This window comes from Tiliqua scincoides, chromosome 3 (genome assembly GCF_035046505.1).
Source record: "Tiliqua scincoides isolate rTilSci1 chromosome 3, rTilSci1.hap2, whole genome shotgun sequence".
Taxonomy (NCBI): Eukaryota; Metazoa; Chordata; class Lepidosauria; order Squamata; family Scincidae; genus Tiliqua; species Tiliqua scincoides.
In genome coordinates, this window is record NC_089823.1 from 179,968,748 (window position 1) to 179,992,873 (window position 24,126).

The window sequence follows — 24,126 nt, forward strand, 5'->3', positions numbered from 1 at the left end:
GCCAACAGATGGTCTGCAGATTAGCATCAGGATGGGAATGCCCAAAGGGGAAAAAACAGACAAGTAGTTAGCTATCTTTTCCAGGTTAGAGGACTTCACCAAAGAGGAGTGCTTCAAGGTAGAATATACTGTAGAGCAGTGTTTCTCAAACAGTGGGTTGGGACCGTCTAGGTGGGATGCGAGCTAATTTCAGATGGGTCCCCATTCATTTCAATATTTTATTTTTAATATCAGACTTGATGCATGGTATGTGACTGCATTTGGGGAATGTTACAGACCTGTACTTTTAACAAGCTACTATGCATATTCTTTTAACAATGACAGTAAATGGAACTTACTCCTGGGTAAATGTGGGTAGGATTGTGGGTAGGATTCCGGTCATGACATCACTTTCGGTGGGTCCTGGTAGATTCTCATTCTAAAAAGTGGGTCCTGGTGCTAAATGTGAGAGAACCACTACTGTAGGGTTTTTCTACAATTCCAATGGATTTTACTCAAAAAATGTGGCCCAATTTATACACCAAATGATTTGTCCCGTGTGTTCATTGGGGGATACAAGGAACTCCTTGAACAAAGGAAAGTACCCCTTCAGTGAGCAGAACATGTTCAAGGAAAAAGTTTCTGTTCACAGAGAGCACTTCCAACAGCAGGAACACTGCTTGGGATAGTACGGATGGTCTATACTGCACACAAAAGAAGCTTGACATTTCATCTTAACATAGTAGGACACCTTTTTAGAGTATTCAGTTGAGCGTCCTTATCTGCTGGTTCGGCAACCACTCAGCCTTCCCGAGTCTCAGAACACCTCCCCGATGTGACCAGAAGACACTTACAGTCACATCCGGGAGGTCCTTGAGGCCCTCCCCATGGAATTCATAATCCATGGATAATGGTGGTCCAGGAACGGATCCCTTGCAGATACCAAGGGCTAATGGTACTATATAAGCCGTTTAGATGTACTTTAATGCATAAAAGCATTTTAACTTCAAACAAAATTAATCTAGTACCTACCAATGTCATAGGCAAGGAAATCAGCAGAAAAACACTTTGCGCCATTACTTAGAGACGTATCATTGTGGGTGTTTCCACCAAATATCAGAATAGCTCCACTGATGAGGACAGCTGAATGGAGATATCTTGCAAAACCACTTTCTTTCAAAATTGTCCTGTTAAAAATCAGAAGTGTATATATGAATAGAAAGAGACACAGGCATTATTTAAGAATCTTTCAATAATAACAGGAAGTAAGAAAGGTCACACTCAGAAAAACATTTCAACAGTTTCATTGTGGGAAATGTCATCATCCTTAGAAGAGCTCTGACAGGGCTTTATCCATGCTTTTCTCAAACCTGTCTATTTTCCTTTCATTCTTCAGTTTGGCCTGTAATCTACAGCAGCGGTTCTATAGCAGTCTACAGCAGCACTGTAAGTGCTTGTGATGGAGGGGCAACAGCGGCAATGCAATCACCACAATTGTGCCATTGCGGGGGACAAAAAGGTTTTTAAAAAAAACAAAAAACTTACACCTGGCAGTGCTGGCTCTGTGGAGGGTGCAGTGAGCCCATGGACTCTGCTGCAGGACTCCCCAAGACTGAACAACTTAAAAAAGTGGTCATGACCCACTTCTGGTTTCGCAATCAAAACCAGAAGTGGGTCACAATTGCTTTTTTTAACTGTTCAGAGGCTTGGGGAGACCCACAGAGGGGTCTGCAGGCTCCCTGCACCCTTTGGAGGGCCAGCACTGCCAGGGTAAATAAAGAAACTCTGTTGTCCCTGACAGCAGCATGAGCATGGCAATTGCATTGCCACTGTCACCATTGCGCCATCCCTTACGAGGGCAGCAACGTGGCTTCTCTGGCAGGGTCGTTAAGACGCCCCAGTTGCTATAGCCCTCTGGTCTATAATTTATAGACACATCAATTGAGTGTGTTTGAAAAAACCAAACCAGTTTTCATCTAGAACAGGAGTTCCTTACAGGGAGCAGGTCGTTGGCTGCACTCGGTCAGCACACCCTGAATGCCTCAGTCCATCCACAAAATTCCTCTCTAGCTCAGAAAAGAGCCACAATTGTGGTGAAGCAACCAAGGCTAGCTAAAAATTGTGCAGCGCTGGTTATGTTTAATCTATAGACTCACTCACTGAGTGTAATTGCCTTCTTAAATATCTACTGATATTTTTTTCCAGAGTGGTATAACAAAGGAATGCTGCTTTAATGCTGCAATAAATGTTTCCTGTCTGTGGCCGATAACTACAGCTGCTCAATTTGTACGTGTGTTCTTCCAAGTGGCTAAGCCATTTAGAGGTAAAGAACAAGCTTCTACTCCTAATGGTTTTAGAGATAATATGCAAACATTGTCCCTGAAACGTTCCATTATCCCCAGAAAGCTTGAGCCTATCACATGTACCAGCCTCTCCCCCATAGCCTCCAGTGTATTCTCTCATCTTACACGCTCCTTTACTTACCTATACTTCTGTTATACTACATGAATGTTAGAATCCCCACTCACCCACCCAGCCCTCCAAAATATCTACTTTCTGGACTTAATATTGATTCCTTGTAAACTTTGCAGGTTGAAATTGAACAAGTTCATGCAAAATTAGCATGATTAAGCTACAAGAATCATTAATGTTTTGTGCTGTAATACCACATGCTTCCTCAGGCAAAAGTAGTTTTTTTTTTTCTCCCAGTATCATATTACTTTTTATAATGCCAACAGAAATAACTTACGGTACTCTGTTATGAGAAGCTATTATTTCCACAATCAAAATAAAGGGACAAAAGGGGGGGAGAAAGTATCAGTTAATGCTGTCAATTTTTCCATAAGCCAGTGACATTTAAAATAAAGTTTCTGCAGGCAAATCAAACACGCATTTTTCTAACATTTCCAACAAGTGGGCCCAATAGTAAACCATAAGGATTAGAGACGTTAGTGATATATGTATATAAAGGAGGAAATTAATGCATTTTCAATTGGAAGGAACTTATATTTCTTTAAAGATCAATTACGCCACCCCAAATATATCAATTTTTTTTCAAAAATTTCAATTAAGAACCATTCTGCCATTGCTGCAGATGTTGCTATTCGAGAAAAGCAGAATATTCAGATCACATCACTGACCTCTTAAAAGCACATATGTCCAAGCTTCTTTATTACATCTGTCAAAAATATCTCCATTCCTTCTCTACACATGAATATTTGCTGGGGTGTTTATACTCCATCTAGCAGTTCTCCTCAAGGTCCAGCACAGAAGCAACAGTGGCTGTGACTGTCTCAACATGTGGACAAGATTAAATCCTAATGTCAGAACTAGAGGGTATGGTACTCTCTGGAATCCCTGGTGGGCAATCTACAGTCTCATCATTTGCCATCAAAGCAATGGCTTAAGTATACCATGCATACAGTGCAGCCAAGAAAAAGAAATTATTACATTTTATACTTCATGAGATGTTGGGGCCTTACTGCAAAATTGATCTGTTGGAATGCAAATACTGAAATGAAAATATATCAATAAGCTCAAACTATTTCATATTTACCTTCGAGGGAAGGATTAAACACTAAGGTTTTCTTACCATGTCCTAGTATTAACTTCATATCTGTAAAGATCATCAACCAATCCATACTTATTACCAGGCAATGCTTTGTATCCACCATGAACATAAATGGACTTTGTTGTGTCATCATAGACACTGGTATGACCATATCCACCTTGTACAATTGCTCCTTTAGTTTCTGGCACAATCCAAGAATTTGATCCTTTAAAAAAGGAGAAAAAAGAAGATATAGTAAAAGAAAAACTGAAAGAAATCAAACTCTTAATATTTCATATATCATAGGAACAGTCCATTCTTCAAACTAGTAACTCTTTAAACTATTTAAAAATGTGTTGTCAATGTCCTTAAAACTGAAAACTTATACAGTATTTCACTTTATATAAACTAAATTGTCTCCAAGTGCCTGCACGCCCACAAACATTCTTACTATTAATGCAGAATAAATGGAAAGCGAACATCAAAACCAACGTGCTTCTTTAGCCATTAAAGCTGCATCAGTCCTCCCCAGTATGACTTTACTAAGAACTTGAAGTTTGATATGGATGAAGCATCTTCAAAACTTCAGTAGAAGTCACAGGTGCTTTGCTCTTCTGTAGCAATCCAATCCTTTGTGTTAGAAATAGCTGGTGTTCAGAGAATCCTATCTTAGAGCAGATGTCATCATGTAGTTGGTTGAACTCAACCAGTGCTTTGTCTCTCTAAGACTTAAAACCTAAAGAGAGTACATTAAAAAGATACACACACACACACTGAATAATGCAAGGAAGAGAGAACAAAACAAGCAGGCTTGGGTACAAGCAGTACCTCGGTGCAGATCTCAGCAAAAACACAACCAGTCAAACTTAATAGCAAAGATAATTCTCTAAAACATAATCAATTCCACAGCTTCCTAACTGTACCAACTGGATCAACTTGAAGAGTCCATTACACATCCTAAGAGATGTGCGACAGCTTGGCCACATACAGTATTCTGAGTGAGCAAGCCAGAACACACCCAACCAAACATCCTTCGACTTCATCTTAAAAAGTTTAGGTCATTAACCTAAACATTGGATAGTTTACAATCATCTGGGCATCCATATCTACTCATTTTTCCTCAACAGGTGGGCCTGGATGACCAGGTGCAGGTCAATCCCAGCAGGTGGGCTGGTTAAGATTATTGGCTGAACCCAGAGGAACAGAACAGCAAAATCCTCAAAGCAACTTGTCTGCATGGCCATGCTGTCATTTGGCAATGCTTACAACGTGTCTCAAGGATGTTTCTTTTCTACTGAGCCTTACCCTAAGGCAGCGATTTTTAACCAGTGTGCTGTGGCACACTGGTGTGCTGCAGACAGCTTGCAGGTATGCCATAGGACTTTGGGGGGAGAGTTTTGTTTTTTTAATTATTAGGGACATTGGGGGATGTGAGCCCCCATAGGCATTGCAGTGTGCCTTGTCAGCTGTAGCACCTTGTCAGTGTGCTATGAGATGAAAAAAGTTGAAAATAGCTGCTCGAAGGCTTTCTTAAGGGAAATAGATGAGCAAGGGAGCAAGGAGGAGCTCAATAATCACAATCACTTTGAGCCCTACTCATCACAAAACAGTTGCTACAGTAAGAATCATATTATAATGCAGTTTATATGAGCAATCCAAGATTGTAATTACAGTAATATATCTGGTAATAGTTTCCTTTAGCACTGTTTTATTTCAGTGCTCTTCATCCTGGATTGATCAACAACTACTGCAGCCAATGCAAGCAATGTATTCTAGCAAATTTGCACCAGTTTTCCAAGTTAACACCAATGACATCTCCTATAGCGCCCTTTTGCACAGTGCTTAGTTTTCTAGGAACCTATTATCCATGTTATTGGTGGTATTACTGCACCTGGCTCAGAATATAAATTCAACAATACTCAGTTATATGGAACTGAGGAGTATGTCTCCCAAAAGTTCTTTTTCAGCTCAGAATGTAAAGTAAGATTCGATGCGTATATAGCCAACATTTCCCAGACCCAAATTCAAATAGTAGGTATACATAACAAAAGGTTACTTAATATGCTACCGTTGAATTGAATTGCAACAGAACAAGCAAGATTCAAGCAGGTGTCTCAAACACAAAAGCATTTTACTGCTGCATAACTTGTATGGAATAAAATTGCACCCATCAGGCATTTCAGGAAGACAAATACAGGATCCTAACAGGTCCAAGAAGAAATAACTGGAACCACAGCTTCCTGGGCATATTTAAAAGTTAAACTCCTTACTGTCATCAATACATTTATTGATTCCTGTCCACTATGTAGTGCTTGTCTGAAAGAATGCTTCTCTCTCCCATTTGTAGGCTGAGAAAATAGGGGACCTTTCAATAATTTTGGGAGATGAGGGTGAAACGTGTTCAAAGAAGTCATCATTTTTTCCAAGTAGACTGAGGACCAACTCAGCACAGCCTAGACTCAAATCTCCTGTTCAAGCCACAATAAGATACAAGTAACAGACAAAACTGTTTAGAAATGCATTAAGAGGCTATTCCTCGGCATGTCTATAAGTTCCATTATAGTCAACAGTGCTTACTCCCAGGTAAGTAGGGATAAGATTGCAGCCTAAGACCAGTTTTCAAAATGAAAAAGAAAGAAAGAAAGAAAGAAAGAAAGAAAGAAAGAAAGAAAGAAAGAAAGAAAGAAAGAAAGAAAGAAAGAAAGAAAGAAAGAAAGAAAGAAAGAAAGAAAGAAAGAAAGAAAGAAAGAAAGAAAGAAAAATTCACATTGTTTTACAGAAGTCCAGGCCAGTATCCTAAAATTTGAATCCTAAAAATTTAACTTATACTTCTTGTCAAAGGTTTTGACAGTTTTCTAGAAGTTCTATAAAACTGCTACACTTTGTCTCTAAAGCACTACTATTAAAATAATTATGTCTGTCAAGCAGGAAGAAAAGGTCATGCACTGCCCCATTCCTAATCATCCCTGTCAAACAGCATCAGGCATTTCATATCCAGCATTGCCACTGTCATTTCCAGAAGACTAATCTAGTTTAAAGAGTGATTAACTGCTCTCATTCTTTAAAACAAAACTGTAACTATAATTGGCTCATTTTCAGTGTTACTATTACAGGGACATTTCATACTTCTAAACTTGAGGTAAACAGAACATAATTTAACTCCACCAGAATGCTTACTGGTGATTGACTTGGGTTACAATGTAATGGTCAGAGCCAATAAGGCATCAACACCATATTCATAGAATCTGAGGATGGACATTTAACCAAGGAACCAAACAAATATAATTGCTGGAGTGGATAAGAGAAGGATATCACAGCAATAACGTTAGCCAATCTGCATCAATGAGGTTTGTAAACTTTGGCATTACATATATATTAATAGTGCAAAACTGCCTTGCATCCACTTTAGAAAAGAGAAATTTGAACAGATGTTTTTGTTATTGTTCTGGCAGCTATGTTCCATTAGTCAGTTAGGTGCAACTAAAATTCACTTTTAAGTTAGTGTCACACTGAAGTACAGGTGTGCGCCACTTAACAACAGGGATATATTTTCTCATCCCCTTTGTTATGTGATTAGGTCATTAAGTGAACATTCATTCCAATCTATTGCCTTTGTTGTGTAAACAGACACTCCCTGCCAGACACTAGCTGGTTGCACAGGCTACTGGAGATAGATTGCCTCTTTGCAGTAAGAGCCTCTCTGCTGCATGAACAGATACTCTGCTGCAAGCTAAGGGAGATGCCTCATCAAGAGCATCTATATTGTCCTTTGACCACTGACATATACGCAATCTGTTGTTAAGCGAATGGTTGTTAAGCGGTGCATGCCTGTATGTGCAATGAACCATCTTCCTCTGTGGGCAAAACTAGACATTACCTTTGACAAATGCAGAGTCATGATGCCCATGATGGGCAGGGCAACAGGAATGCAAGGAAGGCCATTACAGGCACAATTTGCAGTCAGTAAGGAGCATTTGAAGATGATGCTCAAGCTGCAACATCACCACAGATAATGTTTTGCTCTGGATATGCATGGTTTTATTTCACCATGGGGAATGAAAATGCAGCAAGATCCCTCAAACAGATTATGAAGTGCCAGGGGATACATATAATTGTATGATTATATGAAGTGAATGTGTTTGACGTGTCTCCTTAGCTCAGAGTTTATGTAAACAAACTCATATGCCCCTTGTAAACAAGGGACATCTTCATTTTGTGTCACAATCTCTACTTATGTGGATACTATAGTATAGAACTACTAAGCTGCTTAAGAACATAAGAACAGCCCCACTGGATCAGGCCATAGGCCCATCTAGTCCAACTTCCTGTATTTCACAGCGGCCCATCAAATGCCCCAGGGAGCACACCAGATAACAAGAAACCGTAAGATTCAAACAAAAAGATACATCTCTGTTTCAAAACAAAATATGGAACAGAAGTTGATATACTTTTCAGATGGATTTCTATTATGTGAATGTCTCCAATTAAGTTTATGTTCCTGAGTTGTTATGATCACCCCTGGGTCTGACAGCAGAGCAAAGTACGTACCGTATTTATCGGCGTATAACACGCACAGGCGTATAACACGCATCTTCATTTTAAGAGGGAAATTTCAGGAAAAAAATAAGGGTAGCTCAGAACTTTTTTTTATTAATATTATTACCACATATAAGGTAAATAATGTAAAAGGACAGTAAAAGCAACTGTTTTAACAAAAGAAACTTGGATATTTTGTTTTTACAAAAGTTTACTCAGAAATCACTATCTGGGAAACCAAGAAACTCTTCATCTTCACTGCTATCTTCAAAATCGCAATGAACACTGCTGCTTTCACTGCTACTATCTTCATAAATCAGCTCATCTTCTTCACCATCCAAAGCATTACTTATGCCACCTCACCTCAATCCCTCCCCCTCCCCTCCCCAAAGAAAGGGTCTCCACTTACCATATTCATCAGCTGCCAGCGGCTGTGATAATATGCGGCGGGCGCAGCGCTGACATCACGTCACGACGCTGTGCCGCCCCTAGGCACTATTGGGAACGGGATCCCTTAAAGAGACATCGCCGTATAACACGCATACATCATTTGCCCCCTATTTTCAGGGGGAAAAAGTGCGTGTTATACGCCGATAAATACGGTAGCTTCCTTTTGCCCTTCTCTGCTGTTGTGAGAATTACAGCTGCAGGAGGGGGAGGAGGAATCTATAAATTTCAGGAGGAAAATTGTATGGACGGTTTTACTAACTTGAACCATAAAGCTTTTCTGGGCTGGTCCACAGGGAAATTTATTTTGCTTTAGGTTAGCAATACCTCATAAAACTTTCTAGGAATCTCATTGTGAGTCTCAAGGAGAATATAATATTGTTTTGCTTTAGACAGTGTGTTAGACTCTTAGAACATTTCTGAATAAAGTTGCTTCTGGGCTTGCTTGTTTGGATTAGTAGCAGACTGGCGTCTGCTCTTGGAGCCAAGTGGAGCTTCTTTGGATTTAAAAAAACTAACTAATAGCATTTTTGGCTCTAAGCAGAGCCTGCCTTTTCTTCTTGTGAGAGAGTAATATGTACTTCCTCTGCCCTCCCACTGAGATTTAGCCAAAATGCTCTGGGAAATGTAATCAAAATTAGACTTAGAAGTTTATTCCGGCTGCCTTCTTCCCAACTACACCTCCCCAAAGGTTGACACTGCAGGCGGAAAAGAACAATTTAAGGTGATATTTCTACTATAATCATACTCTTTTTGGAAAGTCCTGTTGAAGTCTGTCTATTTACAGTTTTTAAAAAATGAAATGAAATGATTACCAGTGTGTAACTGTTAGTCCCAAGAGATATGTGCAGTCCATATTATTTGCATCAAATTACACAAATGTCACAGGTGAGTGTATTTATTTTACCTAGTGAATAACTGATAAGAATTAGCAACAAATGGATGTGAAGCTGTAGACACTCCAAACATCTCAGGCAACAGTTTGGAACAGAGGACGTATCAAAGTTTACATGCCGATACAGCAATGAACAGAAGGCCAAGAGCAATATAAATTACATTTGGAATCAAATTCAAGCTCACAATCAAGAAATTCAGATTCAGATAACAAAAATAAGCACCAAATAAAATGAGACATTCTAAGCTTGGGAATTTGGTGCAAAAAAAAAAAAAAAGTCCAGGTTGTAAATAACTGATTCATAAGTGCATGGTCATCACTTGAGGATCACACCATCTAGCAAGACTGAGGCGAAAAATATTCCCCAATTTAATTATATGCAAGCAAAGTTCATGTTATTACATCTGAGTGTGTTTGGGAAGGGAACCTGTATACCGCAAGAGCTAGAAGTGCATGTTTAGTGAATCTCTGCATTTTGCACCTGTGGAGTTTAGTTTACATTTTAATTCCTACCTTCCTCCAAGGACATCTGGGCAAATACATGGTCCTTCCCTTTTTATCCTTATTACCACCTGTGACAAATGTTAGCCTAAAAGAGACTGACTGGCCCTAGATCACTTAGTGCACTTTATGGCAGAGTGTCTGTAGTCTGCTATTTTATTTCTATCAGTGTAGACCAGGGATCTCTAAACTTTTCGGCTGAAGGGCTGTATCAAATATCTGGCACAGTGTCAAGGGTCGGAAAAAAAATTAAATATAAAATTTAAATAAATACATTAGAGATGGAATTTAATGTGTGAATAAATGAATGGGTTCAAATGTCAAGGATTTCACCAAGCACCAAGAAATAAAGCACACATTTATTTATCTATTGAATTTGTATTCCGCCTTTCTCCCTGAAGGGCACCCAAGGCGGCTAAATGGACTCCCATTCGCCCACCCCACAAGCACAACTCTGGTTGTGTCTGGTCAACTGGGCCAAAGGCTCTCAGGAGATCAGAGGCTGGCCGTGCACCGCATCTGACCCTTGGGCCAGGGTATGGAGATCCCTGGTGTAGATCATTCAGTGGCAAGAATAGAGGGCAGATTCCCATATCTGGTCTGGTCTGGTCTGGCAGGAGGTCTGGTCGGGCAGGAGGTCTGGTCTAGAGGGTAGAGCCTCCGTCTGCCTGAAGATAACATCCTCAAGGTCACCAGTTCGAGGCCACCGGCACCGTGCGACCTTGAAGCAGCTGACAAGCTGAAGCCGAGCTATTCCATCTGCTCTGAGCGTGGGAGGATGGAGGCCAGAATGTGAAGCCAGATCAGAATGAAACACCTGAATGTAGTGGTTCTTGAAAGAAAGAACCTTCTTTCAATTGTAAAAATTCCTATTTAATAAGGGATTTAAATAAAGCCTGCCTATGTAAACCACCTTGAATAAAGTCTTGAATAAAGACCAAGAAAGGCGGTATATAAATACCTGTTATTATTATTATTATATTCACAGATTTACCTTTTTCATACAAGTTAATCATTTACTCATACAGGAAAAGTAAATAATACATTGTTGGACATTCTGGAATGAGGCAAAGGATTGCTCCTTCAAATATGTCTCATATTGCATTTGCATATGCATATTGGAATACTGACAACAGAGATCAAAAAGATTAGATAGAAATTTTGAATGCATTTCTTGAAGGAATTTCTTTTTCTAAAACAGAATCAAACTGTGCTGTACAGTTACAGAATATCACTATTCATATTCTCCAGATCCCCACTCATAAGGGTTACCATCTGGAATTTTATAGTTTTAAAAAATGATCCTACAGCTGTAGGACTAGATAAATGCTGCCAGGAAATCAGAAAAGTTTACTCCAAAATGTATTTAACTCTAGTGCAAGGAAGGTGCAGAGGTGAAATGAAAGATGAGGATTATCGACTTCAGAAAATAAACTACATAGCATAGGCCAGATCCTGCAAACTAAGGTTTTGTCAAATAAATCCATGCTTACATAAATGCCCAATGGCATTGCAATAAAAGAATTCCCAGCTATGGCTCTTGTAAGAGCAAAAAATGCTATTATAAATTTCTCATTAATATTTGATGCAGACAATCTATTATCATTGTGAAGAAACATATATAAAGTTGCAATTAATTCTGAACCATAACAACTGCTAACTGTGCAAAATATACTTTTGCCATTACACAAAGCTTAAATCATGAACTGCAGCTTATTAAAATGTGCTCTGGAGTAGAGTCTGTTTTACAAATTCTCTACTAATTTTTTTTTTACATTTTTAAGGAAGTCATAAAATAGAAAGCCAATCCTGCACTTCAGCTGCAGCATCAGTAATAAACTATTCAAAGAACACTGAACATTTCATTTCAATTGTTAAGTAAAGCAGAAGGTTTCTCTTTAATCTAGCCAACCATATATCTTACATACACAGGAGCCTGGAATTCCTCCCAGCACTTACTACTTGAAGTACTTAATACTTAGAAATATTAAGAAATAGAATAATGAATAGAAATGTTCACACTGTTAATTATTAATGAACAATGCAATGTCATACTAAGTTATCACGACTTACACATCTCATTTTGTGTTCCTTTATTTATATTACAGTATCTTCATGGTATACTATTCAAAAGTTATTTTTGTTTCAAATTTTGTGCCACAGATCAACTCCTGTCTGACTTAGAAAAGTCACAGGGTAATTGGTGGCTGCAATATTGGTTGGCAAGTCCTTCTTCAGGTGAAGAATGTCAATAGGCATTAAAAGAAACTAATGTTGGGCCTGTTCTCAGATGGGAAAAAAAAACTATATTTGTTAACAACATGGGAAATTCTCCAGATCATCTTCCTGTTTAAGAAAGGCTAATGAAGGTGATTATGGGCTCAATCCTATCCAACTTTCCAGCACAAGTGCAGCTCCCACGCAGCCCCTAGGTAAAGGAACAAATGTTCCCTTACCTTGTGGAGGCCTCCATAACTACCCTCCCACCACAGGATACAGTGCACACCCCACTGGCACAGCAACACCAGGGCTGCAAAGTTGGATAGAATTTGGCCCTATGAAGACTAATACATTGTGGTTATTTTTCATTGTTCAAAAGTGGTTTCTGTACTACTCTCTGTTGGCAGCCTTCAGTCTTGACAGACTATGGTATCGCGCTCTGAATGGTGGTTCTGGAAGTGTCTAGTGTGGCTGAAAAGGCCGATTTGGGAGTGACAATCCCTTCCACACTGGGAGCAAGTGCAGTCTGTCCCTGGTCTGTCTCCCTGGCTATGGGCCTTCCTTCTTTGCCTCTTTGCCTCAGACTGTTGGCCAAGTGTCTCTTCAAACTGGGAAAGGCCATGCTGCACAGCCTGCCTCCAAGCGGGCCACTCAGAGGCCAGGGTTTCCCACTTGTTGAGGTCCACTCCTAAGGCCTTCAGATCCCTCTTGCAGATGTCCTTGTATCGCAGCTGTGGTCTACCTGTAGGGTGCTTTCCTTGCACGAGTTCTCCATAGAGGAGATCCTTTGGGATCCGGCCATCATCCATTCTCACAACATGACCGAGCCAACGCAGGCATCTCTGTTTCAGCAGTGCATACATGCTAGGGATTCCGGCTCGTTCCAGGACTGTGTTGTTTGGAACTTTGTCCTACCAGGTGATGCCGAGGATGCATCGGAAGCAACGCATGTGGAAAGCGTTCAGTTTCCTCTCCTGTTGTGAGCGAAGAGTCCATGACTCGCTGCAGTACAGAAGTGTACTCAGGACGCAAGCTCTGTAGACCTGGATCTTGGTATGTTCCGTCAGCTTCTTGTTGGACCAGACTCTCTTTGTGAGTCTGGAACACGTGGTAGCTGCTTTACTGATGCGCTTGTTTAGCTCGGTATCGAGATAAAGAGTGTCGGAGATCGTTGAGCCAAGGTACACAAAGTCATGGACAACCTCCAGTTCATGCGCAGAGATTGTAATGCAGGGAGGTGAGTCCACATCCTGAACCATGACCTGTGTTTTCTTCAGGCTGATCGTCAGTCCAAAATCTTGGCAGGCCTTGAGGGCGAGCAGAGGGCCAGCAGGGAGGAGGCAAACGGAGCAGAGGGCGAGCAAGGAGGAGGCAAACGGAAGTTTGCAGAGGGGGAGAGGGAGAAATTGCAGAGGGCGAGCAGGGAGGAGGCAAACGGAAGTGTACTACTCTAAATCAACAGATATTGAGACTTATAAAGCAAAGATCAGTTTCTATTTAATGTTCTACTTGGAATGTTATGAAAAAATTAGGCCTTAAAAGCAGAGGCAGACTTACCCAGCCCCATGCCCGGGACAAAGGTTTGCAATGCTCCCCCCCATGAGATGCCCCCCACTCCCACTCACCGCAGTGAGACAGTGCCTCACGCGACTCCAGTAACGACTGGGGAAGTGTTCTGAGGCTTCCCGTGGTCTTAAACTATACTTGCATAAAATCTAAAGTACGGTTTCCAACCATGTCAGGAGCCTCAGTGAAGCTTCCCATGTGGTCCTAGAGGCGCGTGGACTCGGCGCCCGGAGCATTTGCCCTGCTCACAAAGTGCTAGACCCACTGCTGCTTAAAAGCAGTTTTGTTCAGGGGTGGCTGGCTGCACTTTCCCAGTTCCTTTACCCATTCGCTCCTCAACTTTTTATCTTATGTTCAGTTTCCTTACTCTTCTGCTTCCTCCACACTGTGTCACAATGGTTTTGCTTTTAAGTTTCCTGTCCAGCTTCTCTGCTTCCTTGGTCTTCCTTTCTGGTTCTGCATAAAGAAGTCCCTTCTTGCATACTTTAACTCAGCCTGATCCAATAGATTATTATTATTTAATGAATTTTTACCTCTCTACCACCCAAAGGAGCACCAAGGAGGCTTAAAAAGATAAGCTATAGATTCAGGACAGGCACTCTGCTTGTGGGAGGTGGGGTATCCGTACTTTAAAGCTGTATTTAAACCATTGGTTGGGGCACTTTGGATGTTCCAACGGCCACTTGAATGTAGAGCAGAACAACATGGTGGTACACATACCTGCGTACTCTATCACCTTGTGGCCAGAACCAGTTGATGATGTTGTCTAATCCATCCCAAACGTTATTAGCTATAACAGCTTAATAGAGCCTCTATGTTCAGATGACTGAATTTCAGAAGATGCCTGAATTTCAGTTGCTGAGGGGCTACAATGGAGAGGAGTCATTGCCTTTTCACTCTGCTTACAGGTTTCCTAGAAGCAACCAATTTGATCCCTGATCCCAATACCTTCCCACTCAACTCCTATTCCTTACAGGTCCATCTAACATTATTTCCAGAAGCACTAGAAACTGAATAATTTAAGGTTCTAATTGTTGATGTATGTATTGCAAATAGTTAAGAACATAATAGTCCTACTGGATCAAGTCAAGGGGCCATCTAGTCCTGCTTTTGGTTGCCACATCTCAGAAAGGATATAGTGGAAATGGAAAAGGTGCAGAAGAGAATGACCAAAACGATTACTGGATTGGGGCACCTCTCTTCTGAGGAAAGGCTACAGTGTTTGGGGCTCTTCAGTTTAGAACACTGGTTCCCATAGGTAGTCCACAAGACCTTAAGAAGTGGTCTGTGAAGTCTCAGCAAAAAAAATTAACTTTGATCATTTCCAGTGTTTTGCCCAGCAAGCACACCCTCATGCACCACTACAGAGGATGAAGACCACCAGCAGCCACAGCTGGCAACAAAAGCAGCAACCCATAAATCTTCTCTGTAAATAATAAACCTAATAAATTGCTATTGAATCTTCTCATTACAAATTTAACTGCACTTCTTATGTGCAGGGGAGGGGGATTTCATGTGGTCCATGATAATTTAAATTTTTGCCCCAGTGGTCCACAAGCTCCTAAAGGTCGGGAACCACTGGTCTAGAAAAAGGGGCTCTTGAGGGGGGACATGATTAAGACATACAAAATTATGCAGGGGATTGGTAGAGTGTATACAGCAAGGGTGTCAAACCTAAGGCCCAGGAGCATGTTTTCTCTTCAGTCATTTGCAGCTAATGAGTTCCTAAGTGAGTATTAATCACCTGCTTAATGACATCATTTCTGGTCCTTAGCAGGCATCATGAACACTATGTGACCTGCTGTATGAAACAGGTTTTATACCCCTGGAAGTATAAAAGAGGAATGTTCTTTTCCCTCTCACACAAGACCAGAACCAGGGGACATTCACTAAAATTGAGTTTTGGGAGAGTTGGTGTCTAATTAGTCTGTGGAACTCCTTACCATAGGATATGGCGATGGCATCTAACCTAGATGCCTTTAAAAGGGGATTGGACAAATTTCTAGAGGAAAACCCCATCAGAGGTTATAAGGCATGATGCGTATGTGCAACCTCCTGATTTTAAAAATAGGCTACCTCAGAATGCCAGATACAAGGGAGGGCACCAGGATGCATGTCTCTTGTTGTCTTATGTGCTCCCTGGGGCATTTGGTGGCCACTGAGAGATACAGGAAGCTAAACTAGATGGTTGGCCTGATCCAGTGGAGCTAATCTTATGTTCCTGTATCTCACACTAGCCCACCAGATTCCTTTGGCAGCACACAAGATATCCTCTTGCCACCTCCTTGCATCTAGTATTCAGAGATAGTCAACCTTTAAAACCCAGAAGTTGCAACGTTCTGTCATGTTGGAGCTGCTCAGACAATAGTTTGAGACCGGAATTGGGAAATTAGCCTCAAACACAAACAACTTCCAGATGTTTAGTCTATTTAATATACAATATTATGGTGTATAACCAGCTCCACATAGATGGAGCCTGACTATCTCCATATATCGGTTGCATTACTTAACAAGGAATCACTTCTGACTAACTGGCATTAAAAGACCCCATCCCCTCATTAATAAATGAATTATTATTATTATTATTATTATTATTAACAGTATTTATATACCGCTTTTCAACTAAAAGTTCACTAAGCGGTTTACAGAGAAAAATCAAATAACTAAATGGCTCCCTGTCCCAAAAGGGCTCACAATCTAAAAAGATGCAAATGAATACCAGCAGACTGCCACTAGAACAGACAGTGCTGGGGTGAGGTGGGCCAGTTACTCTCCCCCTGCTAAAAAAAGGAGCACCCACTTGAAAAAGTGCCTCTTACCCAATTAGCAGGGGTAATTACAGGTGAGCACTGCTTTGCGATGCTCTGACCAGCAATGGGCCACACATGTGACACCGCTGCTGGTTCCTGTACACACACACCTCCAAGCCTCCAAAGCTGAAATGAGCTTCTGCTCCCCTCGCCTCGCCTCCGGAGGCGTTTCTGAGCCTCACAGAGACAGCATGTGGATGCTGTCCCCTCTCGTGTGATTCAGGCATTCTGAGCCTCGCAGAGACAGCATGTGGATGCGTGCTGCCTCTGCAAGACTCAGAAAAGCCTCCAGAGGCGAGGGGGGTACAGCTTTCCCTTGTCTTCAGAAGCTTTGTATAGCGTCAAGCATCCCTGTCACTAAGCGACACACAACTGTATACGAAAAAAGTTTAAAAATCAGATACCACCTTAGAATAATAGAAAGTACAATTCTTCACATTCATGTTCTTAATTAATGTAGTTACACTCACTAAACAGCTGTATTTTTCAGTGTTCCAACTATAAAACAAAGCATTTTAAGCACGTTATTTCAACTGGAAGAGAAACCTTTGTGTAAAAGGAAACATTCAGTTGTTGGACACTTTTTCCTTTGTACTAATAAGTGAACAAGGTGATACAGTAGTGCATCCTGCTGGATTCTTGTGAAACTGCAGAGTTAACTGCAGAGTTAAAAATGTCTAAAGAACTACAAATATAAATTCAAAAATTTTCCTACAATGCTATTAAAATTAAGAAAAATGCTCAAATAATTTTTTCCAGAATATAAAAATTCAAATGGAATTACACTGACCAGAAACCAAGTCCACTGTTTTTCTTCAATGGATCTAGAAACCTTACTAAAAAGGAATGCTTGACCCTTCAAAACAGATAGCATCCAAAATTCTGTTTTGATACCTTTGAATGGCTGTTTGAGTGAAATGCTTTGGTAGGGCAACATTTTCAAACAGAGGAAAAGTTATTTAATGTCAGAGGTAGATTAGGGAATAAATGTCTTTTATGAAATATAGGTTGCATGGTAGGCTCTTCAGTTTCAAAGCCACCTTCCATGGAAAAGAGCCAAGGGACAATAGTATTCAAGTTTCTCTTGCCAAGTTACCTAGAAGCTGCAAAATAAAGTGAAACTCATTCCTATCTTCTATTTTTGTATTCCATGGTAGCAAACAAAGTTATTGTATTTGACACTTCCATAGCTAGAAACCATATATTTTACTCCAAGGAATTTTCAAAAATGGAGTCACAGATATCCATCAAAAGGAGATTAGTGGGCTTTGGATGAAGGAGACAGTTCATTCATGTCATTGTAAGGAAGATGTTCAAGTTCTCCCTTTAAGTCAAATGACAACTAAACACTTATTCACATGTTCTCTCTCTCTCTCTCTCTCTCTGATGCATGAAGCTACCCTGAATTTTAAGAGGGGATTCCTTTAGTTCAATGTTAAAGAGATAAGAGGAAAACAAGATGAGCTAATAACATGACCCTCTTTTATTTGGTTGCTTTCTTTCCCTGTTCCGGTCTGCATCAGAATGCTGCTGAACTATCAAAAAGAATGTAATAGAAAGTAAAACTTACTGATGTAGTACTCTTGCACACTGCTTGTGTAACCATATATCACAGAGTAACCAAAAATCACGACCATGACGATATCCCTACTATCCAGCTCCACTATGTGTGCAGAATGTCCTTCAACAGCGTATTGCTGACCATGAACAACTACTGCTGGAATTCTGGTACTCCAAGTCTGGCTGGGTATGTTGAAAATCCATAACTCATCAGTGACATTTCCAGTATTTGTTTCAATTTTGCCTCCATACATGTAAATGTCATCCTATTTTAAATAAGAAAAAGGAAAATGACGATAAGCATAAAGTTTGAAACAAAAAAAGCAGCAAACACTAAAATTATAATATTTCTTAACTATTCAAATAGTACAAATTAAGCCGGTTTCATATCTATGTGGCAACATCTAGGTCATTTCTCATACACATACAACAAGAAATAACCATTTCATGGTCATGTGTACCCTTTGATACCTTCAATAGTTTCTCTCTCTCTCTCTCTCTCTCTCTCTCTCATTACAAGTGGTAGATATATGTCATATTAAACCCTATCAAATCTCTCTCATTAAAGTCCACAGCTATGCACACAGGGAGAAACATTCAAGAAGAGGATCCTGCAGAACCATAAGCAGTGAGTAGAACAGGAGCAAGCTCCTGACCACACACTACCCTAAAGGACCTTGCACAGAGGGAGACTGAAGGCCATGTGCATCAAAATGCAGACAGCTGATGAAGCAACTTCTTCTTGGGATTGTCTAAAACAGGGGTCTCCAAACTTTTTGGTCAGAGGGCTGCATCAAATATCTGGCATGCTGTTGAGGACTGGGAAAAAATGTAAATATAAAATTTATATAAATAAATTAGAAATGGAACTTAGATGTGTAAATAAATGAATGAATGGGCTCATTCATTCAACCTCTCTGGCCCTTAGAACACCCTCCAGATGCAACCAGAGCATAGTTCCAGTCATGTTCAGCAAAGTGGGCCAGGAGCTTTCAGGGAAGAAGAGGTTGGCCGTAGGCCTGATAGAGGCTCACCGTGGGCCAAATCTGGCCCCCGGGCTGGGGTTTGGAGACCCCTGGTCTAAAACATGCGAAGAGTGCACCAGTTGGCATGTGAGGGGTGCTACACAAAGGGCTTTGGCCTTCTAGCCAGATCCTCCAACAGGGCCTGATGGAAGGGCCACAGAACAGTCTATTTGGCAAATAAGAATTACAATAACAACTGCTGAGTGATTGTAGCTACAGACTTCATGTAATGTGGTTTTATTACTTCTTGATATAACATCATACGGTGAAATTGAGCCTTGATTTAGATTTGTTCTGAACACCATGCATTTGGAATATTTTGTTGTTGTTAATTACGTAACACTTCTATAAAGTACATGTTTTCACAGACATTCCATTTTGTTCACTGAATTTAGGATTACAGTCTTAATCAACTTTGATGAATTGCCCTCTACAGATATGAATGTTTATGTATAAAGAACCCAAAGCATTAATATATTTTTGATAAAGATGAGGGACAATAGAATGATTTTAGCTGTGGCCATTGGCAAATAAGAATTTTATGCAAGAATGACAAAGTGGATTTTAAAAGGACCAAGTATTTTAGGGGACGCAACCTCTTCCCTACAGAAAGATAAGTGTAAAGAATAAGGGGGAGAACACAACAAGGTATCTGAATCAAAATATGACTACTAAAAAACAAAAAAGCAAGTTGGCGACTATATGGTAGAACATTAACATTTGAAAATATACAAAAAAATTTTCAGGACAGAATTAAGAAACTGGATAATAGATTAAAACAAAAACTTATATCGTAATGCAAACAGAAGAGCAAAAGTTGTGAGTGATTATATGGAAGTGACAAGACCTTGAAAAATATAGGCAAGAAACAAAAGTAGAGGCAGAAGTTAGAAGTGATCATTGGACTCAGATGCTAACAAAATATTGACGAAGTGACTGGTAGAAAAGATGATAATCAGTTAAAGAGAACCAATTACCAAACTGAAGTGCTGGTCGTCCCTCGTTATCCACTGGGGTTTGGTTCCAGAACCCCTAGTGCAGTGATTTTCAACCTTTTTCATCTCATGGCACACTGGCAAGACACTAAAATGGTCAAGGCACACCATCAGTTTTTGACCATTGACAAGGCACACTGTGCTATCAATGGGGGGCTCACATCCCCCAATGGCCCTATTAATAAATGACCTTCTCCCGAATTCCCACCTGGGGACCATTCACAGCACAGCAGTGCGCCACGGCACAGTGGTTGAAAATGGCTGCCCTAGTGGATTTAAAAAAAAAATCCGTGGATTAAAAAAAATGGAAAAATAGATTTAAAGACCTTCTTCCAGGTTTTTCACCCCTCCATTGCTCCTAATGGAATAAGGTCATTCCTTGACATTCACAGGGGTTTGATTCTGGGACTCCCTGGTGATACCATCAAATGTGTTAAATAAAAACATTTTTAAAAAATTAAAAAGCGCGTCCCTTTACAATTGTGGTTAAAAAACAGCTTTTCTTACTGTTGTAGAGAGGCAGTCAGCAATTAGAAATGCAAAGTTTCCAGGCCTGCCTTTGCCTGGCTCAGCGGAAGAATGGAATGATCGCTTGTATGACTGTCTCTCTACAACAGTAAGAAAAGCAGTTTTGTTTTTTTAAAACTGATTTTAAAGGGATGCATTTTTCCTCTTCTCCTGAGATCAGCACATTCCTTCTCATCTGCAGTGGCCATTCATGTTGATTCAAATCTGTGTATTAAACATCTGTGTATAAAAGGTTTGACATGTAATTATTGGAGGGAAGGAACCTGAAAGAATAACTTAAATTGATTTTTCTCAGAATAGGTTGGATTACTAGATTACAAGATTACTAACAAGATGGGAGTTATAGACATATCTACACATATTTTTCAAGGAGACATAAAGCATACTCAAAAATTGTTTTTGTTCCTCCAGAGATACAACTGTGTGCAAATGTGGTTATTGGGTATTAAGATACAAGCAGACCATACTTCTATGTGGACAATAATAGAAAAGAAAGAGATCATTAAAAAAGAAAGTGAATATTAAATATATTTTTGGAAAAGGAGATATTAAAGAGGACATTGAAGATTTCTTTCATATTAGTCAGATACGAGGAATGGAGCAAGAGACTATACGGGAAGATTTTTAGGTGTCGTCAACTAGCATAATGATATTACTATTCATAAAAATAAAGTAAGAAATTGAGAATGGCAGATATTATTACAACACGGTCAGAACATCTGGAATAGCATTATAAACAAAGAGCATCTAATGACGTTAAACAAAGACTAGATAATAATATACAGCAAGTTCAAGTACTAGATGCCTATAAAGCCACACACGTTTTGTATTACACAAAGCAACCATATTTGCATTTGGCAGTAAGCCCAGGAAAGTACTTGCTAAGGTGCTTGCAGATAAGGTAGAGGTGAAAACTAATGTTTGAATCAGACAACTGGATGAGGGTATGTTTACATAGAAGAGGCAATACTTAAAGATCTCTGGGATTTTTTGAAAAGCTTTCTTCAGCACTTTCTAGTGATGAGAAGATATTACCCTAATTCCCCCCCCCCCAATCAATACACAAGACATGCTGATTGGAATATAAAATGGGCCATATTTTATATAAAGCCAATCATAAATCTGGGAAAAAAAAACTCAGTGGGTCCTGTCTGCAAACTCCCTTCAATGTGGGCATTTAACCTAGAGGAGGCAGCAAACAGCATCCCTTCCCCTTATGGGCATTTCCACCTTGTGCCCTCATTTAACAGCCTAAGCTTATCTATGTCAGCCCTGAGGGGTTGAGGAAGCTGAACCACATCATATCCCCTCAAGGCACAAAGCTTGAAGCCACAGGAACAGAAGTCTGAGTCAAACTGATGAGTCCCAGCAACCACACGGGCAGCCGTATTCTACACTAATTGCAGTTTCTGGACAGTCTTCCATCCTATTCTCCCTTCCAGCTTAATATCTACAAGAAACCACTAGATGGCCAAGGTTTTAGACTGCACTATCACCAATATGTGGATGGCATACCTCTCTCTCTCTCTCTCTCCCCTCCCCCCAATAATATTTCCACAATGGCTGTTGAGTGATTGAGGTTGGTAATGGATTAGAAGGGGAGAAGAACCCCAACATTTATCCAGACAAGACAGAAATGCCCCTGGCAAGTAGAACAGCCAGTCTTGAACAAGGTAGTATTCCCCTTGATAATTTATGTTTGCAGTTATGGAGATGTTTCTTGACCTTGAACCTAGATGTCCAGGTAGTTGCCATGACCTGGAGTGCCCTTGCCTAATTTGCATTGGTGTGCCAGCTGTGTCTGTTCCCAAGACAGCAGATCTAGCCATGGTGATATATTTCAGTTACATCACAGCTGGACGACTGCAACATGCTTAATGTGGGGCTGGTTTTGAAAAGTGTCTGGAAACATCATCTAGCCAAGAATATTGCAGCCAGTCTGCAGAAATAGCTACTGCTCCCCCAACCCTGCTCACCTCAGGGTGTATGTCAAGATCTGTCTTCCCAGCCCTTGGCTTGCATCATACTTACCAGAGGTGACCAGCCTGACTACATTAAGAAATCAAATTCAAGAAGCAGTCTGGGGTAGATTAAAAAAACAAAAAACCACCAGGGCAAATCAGGAAGAGTGTAAAAATTTCCTGTTCACTTTAAAAGGAAACCAGCTGGTCCCATATTGCCTGAGGGTAGGGGCCAAGTCTGTCCCACCCTCAAAATGGGGAACTATTGGCAGCATTGTTGGAGCCATTAAAGATAATATGAGAAGGGTTAATAACTTAAGACATAGTTTATGAATTGTTTGTTTAACAGGGCTCTCATATGAATTAAAAATAAGAACAGTGTCAAGATGAATGAGGGATTTTTATCAGTTTGGTCATGCTGCATAATACTTGTATATTTTTACAGTTTGTTGTAATTCTAACATGTTTCGTAAACACTTGCATATGCTTTTTCTTTTTTAAAAAATGCCCCTCTTCAAAATCATGCCATTTGTCAGCTTCTCTGAGATGTTTTGCAGGCTTCACCATCAGGAAGTCGTTCACCTCACTGCACATGACCATCTCTGTCATTTTGCTTGCCCTCTGAACTGCAATTGTCATTTCTCATACATATCATTGTACTCTGCAACAGTTCTTGATGTTCATACCTCCAGGGTTTTATTTCCAACTCTCATGTGCTTCTTCCCCTTTATAAATTTCAACTCTGAACAAATGCAGTCGAAACACATTTAAACCCAATACTAGAAAACTAAAACTACCTATTGGCTAAACCAGGGGCTCTCAAACGCCCCCCTGCTGCGACTCACCTGTTCTGACGTGGAGGGTAACGCAATCCACCGTCTTCTTGTCCAACACCAGGTCTCCACAGACCTCTGGAAGCAATCAGAAGTCACTTCCACAAACCCAGAAGTAAACTGGAAGTGACTTTCTGGCTGCTTCTGGAGGCAGGCCTCCAGAAGGCAAAGACCTCCTGAGGCCTGCAAGAGGCCCAATGTGGCTTGCAACTGTGTCTGGAGAGCTCCCATTTTGACTCCCAGCTATTTGGACTGCAGGTACCCTCTTCTAAGTGCATTCTTGGTTAAGAACAGTATAACCCAGGGTTTCTCAAACTGTGGGTCAGGACCTACTTGGTGAGCTGTGACCCAGTCTGCAGTAGGTCCTGGTTTCACGACCTCCCACTCACTCTTGTTGTCTCAAAATGCAGTACTCTCTGGTTGAATCCAGAGGTGTTCCGAGAGCATTTGGTGGGTCTTAGAACATCATTTCCTGCTTATGGGGAAAATGGGAAGCGATGTTTTAAAGCCTTCGAAGGCTTTCTAAGACCTCAGCAAACCAGAAGTGACATTTTAAGGCCTCAGAACACTCTCGCTCCAATCACATTTGAAGAGACCATGGGGGAGGCCCAGGTCAGAGGGAGGCTCTAAGGTGTGCCCTGCGGCAGCAGACATTCCAGTTATGCAGCTGAGTAGCGGCAGTAATGAGGAAGCTTGCCCCTAAAAGACATTCCATCTTCT

At 40.6% G+C, this 24,126-nt stretch overlaps 1 protein-coding gene across 2 annotated transcripts in view; it reads right to left on the bottom strand.

Moving 5' to 3' along the window:
- ATRNL1 (attractin like 1) overlaps nucleotides 1-24,126 on the bottom strand; it is a 702,039-nt gene that overhangs the window by 579,352 nt on the left and 98,561 nt on the right. For both annotated transcript variants that reach the window (XR_010794071.1, XM_066619507.1), the window contains exons 8-10: nucleotides 18,075-18,330; nucleotides 3,572-3,755; nucleotides 1,012-1,166 (exon numbers count right to left, since the gene is read on the bottom strand). Coding sequence is in view for 1 of the 2 variants with exons in the window: in XM_066619507.1 (XP_066475604.1) it covers nucleotides 1,012-1,166; nucleotides 3,572-3,755; nucleotides 18,075-18,330 (595 nt within the window). In the remaining variant the exon portion in view is untranslated. The remainder of the gene's footprint in view (nucleotides 1-1,011; nucleotides 1,167-3,571; nucleotides 3,756-18,074; nucleotides 18,331-24,126) is intronic.